General features: G+C 32.3%; 1 protein-coding gene across 1 annotated transcript; it reads left to right on the forward strand.

Moving 5' to 3' along the window:
• LOC104788066 (putative protein NRT1/ PTR FAMILY 2.14) lies at nucleotides 450-2,823 on the forward strand. The gene is made up of 4 exons (XM_010513747.2): nucleotides 450-575; nucleotides 669-886; nucleotides 1,211-1,770; nucleotides 2,005-2,823. Exons 1-4 carry the CDS (start codon nucleotides 488-490, stop codon nucleotides 2,798-2,800), a joined length of 1,662 nt encoding a protein of 553 aa, XP_010512049.1. The 5' UTR covers nucleotides 450-487; the 3' UTR covers nucleotides 2,801-2,823.

Raw genomic sequence — 3,668 nt, forward strand, 5'->3', positions numbered from 1 at the left:
TAAATTTCAAGTTGAATATCATAAGATTTTAAAATATTTTTATAAATTCTAATTGAATAACAAGAGATTTCAAAAATACTTTAAAATCTTTTAAAACACAAGTTCAATACCTCCTCTAATTGTAACATTTAATTAATTTGTCACCACCACTTTGCTAAATGTAATTATATCCTGCTAAATTTATTTCAATACTTTATTTGTTTTATTTAATTTTTTGAACAAATACTTTATTTTATTTAGTAAACCTTGTTATACACACAGCTTGATTTGACTGGTTATAAAAATTTGCACTTATCTTTATTTTTTTTTTCATTTAGTGATTTTGGAAAGAAATTTGTTCAAATATTCTCTCGGATCTCCATGTCTTCTTGTCTTAGTTGTTTCTATGTATATAAAGACTTCTCTTTACATCTGTTAAAACATGAACGCATCTACATCAATACAAAAAAAAAAGAAAGAGGACTACTAGAAGAGTTTTAAAAAAACCATGGATAATGAGGGAGGGACAATTTCTTCGGATTCAACGATGGGACAAAGGAAGCCTCTTGGTTGGAAAGCGATGCCTTATATCATAGGTACTTATAATCACTGTCCAAATTTACATATCTGCTTACTGTTATTGTAAGTATAAGAAACCTACGGCTTAAGACATCACATTGATGATGTAGGGAATGAGACATTGGAGAGGCTTGCGACATTTGGATTAATGGCAAATTTTATGGTGTATATGGTAAGAGAATATCATATGGACCAAGTCCAAGCTGCAACTCTAATCAACACTTGGTCTGCTCTCACCAACTTTGCTCCTATCATCGGAGCTTTCATCTCCGACTCATACACCGGAAAATTTAATACCATCGTCTTCGGTTCCATCGCTGAGTTGTTGGTAATAAAGCTTTTTTCTTATTTTCCGTAACACAGTTTTCAATCAATTTTTTAACTGATGTTGATATTTCATGTGATATGTCATATGATCTCAATTGTTTGTTTACGTTTGCATCTTTTACATTTCTTGTAAATTCATTTTCCATTAACCCATTTTTTAGCATTCGGTTTGCTTTTACACTTTGCAAATATTGTTTTTCAATTTTTTTTTTTACAAAATTCAGTTTGCTTTTTTCTGTTTTTCACATGTAATGTTTCATACGGATTAAGGGACCATATTTTGTTTGTAATGTTGGGAACGTGACAAGAGTTAAAAATTGAACAGGGCATGTTGGTGTTGACGTTCACGTCTCTGATCCCTAATCTACGACCACCACCTTGCACTGCAGATCAAATCACCGGCAAATGTATACGTTATAGCTCTTCGCAGTTGTACGTTTTACTCTCAGGGCTTTTCTTGTTATCAGTCGGAACAGGAGGGATCCGCTCGTGTAGTATTCCTTTTAGTCTCGATCAGTTCGATGATTCGACTGAAGAAGGCAGAGAAGGAAGTAGAAGCTTCTTCAGCTGGTACTATACAACTCATACAATTGTACAGCTAATTTCAATGACTCTTGTGCTGTACGTACAGAACAACATCAGTTGGGCCATTGGATTCGCAATTCCGACCGTTCTCAATTTGTTTGCCCTTGTTCTGCTTTTTGTGGGCACTCGGTTTTATGTCTTTGTTAAACCCGAAGGAAGTGTGTTCTCTGGGATCTTCAATATTCTTGTGGCTGCTTATAAGAAACGCAATGAACGGCCTCCCTCTGAGATTGACTATTATCAACCGTTACTAGAGACAGGTGTACAATCAAATAAACACGTACTCACTGACCAATTCAGGTATCACTTTATTACTCTCTCCGTTTCATATTAAATGTTGTCTTAGTATTTTCTTTGTTGGCATTTTTATTTTTGTTTCATAGTATCTATTTTTTTTTATATTGGCAGTGAAAAATTTAATAACTCCCAGTTACCTCTTCTATTTTAGTTTTTTTTTTTTAACTTAACTCTGTTTTTTTATATGCAAATAAATGTGGTTACTAAACTCTGATTTTTTCTTTAATTTGGTTCTAGATTCTTGAACAAAGCTGTGATAGTGATGAACAACGATGAAGCTGGGAATGAAGAGTGGAGAATCTGCACGGTGAGACAGATAGAAGATATAAAGTCTATCATCAGCATTATTCCAATATTTGCTTCAAGCATTATAGGATTCTTGGCTATGAACCAACAACAAACTTTTACAGTCTCACAAGCGCTAAAAATGGACGTCCAATTTCCCGGCACTTCTTACCTAATCCCTCCTGCTTCGATAACCGTCATATCATTATTAACCATAGGCATTTGGCTTCCCTTCTATGAAACCTTTTTGGTCCGACACATTGAAAACATTACAAAGCAAGAAGGAGGCATCTCTTTACTCCAAAAAGTTGGCATTGGGAATTTCTTCTCTATCTCGACGATGTTCATATCGGGTATTGTGGAACGGAAGAGAAGAGATTTATCGCTTACCGGGGTGAACATATCGGTTTTCTGGCTAGCACCGCAGCAAGTACTGATGGGGTTTTATCAAGTCTTCACCATTGTTGGTCTCACTGAGTTCTTCAACAAACAAGTTCCAATCAACATGAGAAGCATAGGGAACTCGTTGCTTTACTTAGGTTTGTCTCTAGCCAGTTATCTAAGTAGTGCGATGGTTAGCATTGTTCATAGTGTCACTGCTCGTGGAGGACGACAGAGTTGGCTAACGGATGATATTGACACAAGCAAGTTGGATTGTTTCTATTACTTTATTGCTGCTTTAAGCACTCTTAATCTCATCTTCTTCTTTTGGTGTGCTCGAAGATATCGTTACAGAACCATGTCATAAATTATATTATGAACACTACTTGTGTGTACACATGACATTTTAATAGTTTATATATAGTTTAACATTTTACAAAATTTTAGATTTTATAATTCTGTATTTATATATATATATATATATAATATGTTGTATTTTTTTATTTGCTTCGAACACCTTTGATTATAATTAATCCACTGTATAATATTACGTAAGTACACAACTTCTTTTTTGGTAGACAATATAATAGTTATAGATTATAAAGTTATATTATTATTTGATTCATTAGTTGGTTACAAAATAGGTTATATGGATTGTAACCATTAGTTATACCTAGATTTAGGATATTCTTAAAATAGATATTCCAAATAATAAAATAAAATCTCCAAAGAGTATATTTACATAAAGCAACAAAATCTCATAAATTGATCACTTTTAAGCGTGATTTCCGACTATGCAACCAAAATAAAATCTTACCTAACACCTATCCAAACTTTTAGTATAAATCATTGACATCTCTATTCACCGGAATACACCATATTCATACAAAAAACAAAATAATAACATTATTTGTATAGTTTGGATTTACGGGTAAAAGGAAAGTATAAAATAAAATTAATACATTAATAATTTAAGTATATTATTTGTATAGTCTGGATTTACGGGTTCACTTGATTATCAATAATCAATATTTAGGGGTTTCCTTGATTATTTTAGGTGTATTATTAATCATAACAAGAAATCTTGAACACAAACCATAATATATACAAAAAATTTACCTTAATCATTCACACTATTATTAACCAATTAATTCGGAAGAATAATACCACTTTAAGAAATAAAATATATAAACAAATTTGATAATATAAACAAACCTTTTACAAAATCTTCCGAA

Source organism: Camelina sativa, chromosome 5 (genome assembly GCF_000633955.1).
Source record: "Camelina sativa cultivar DH55 chromosome 5, Cs, whole genome shotgun sequence".
Classification (NCBI taxonomy): domain Eukaryota; kingdom Viridiplantae; phylum Streptophyta; class Magnoliopsida; order Brassicales; family Brassicaceae; genus Camelina; species Camelina sativa.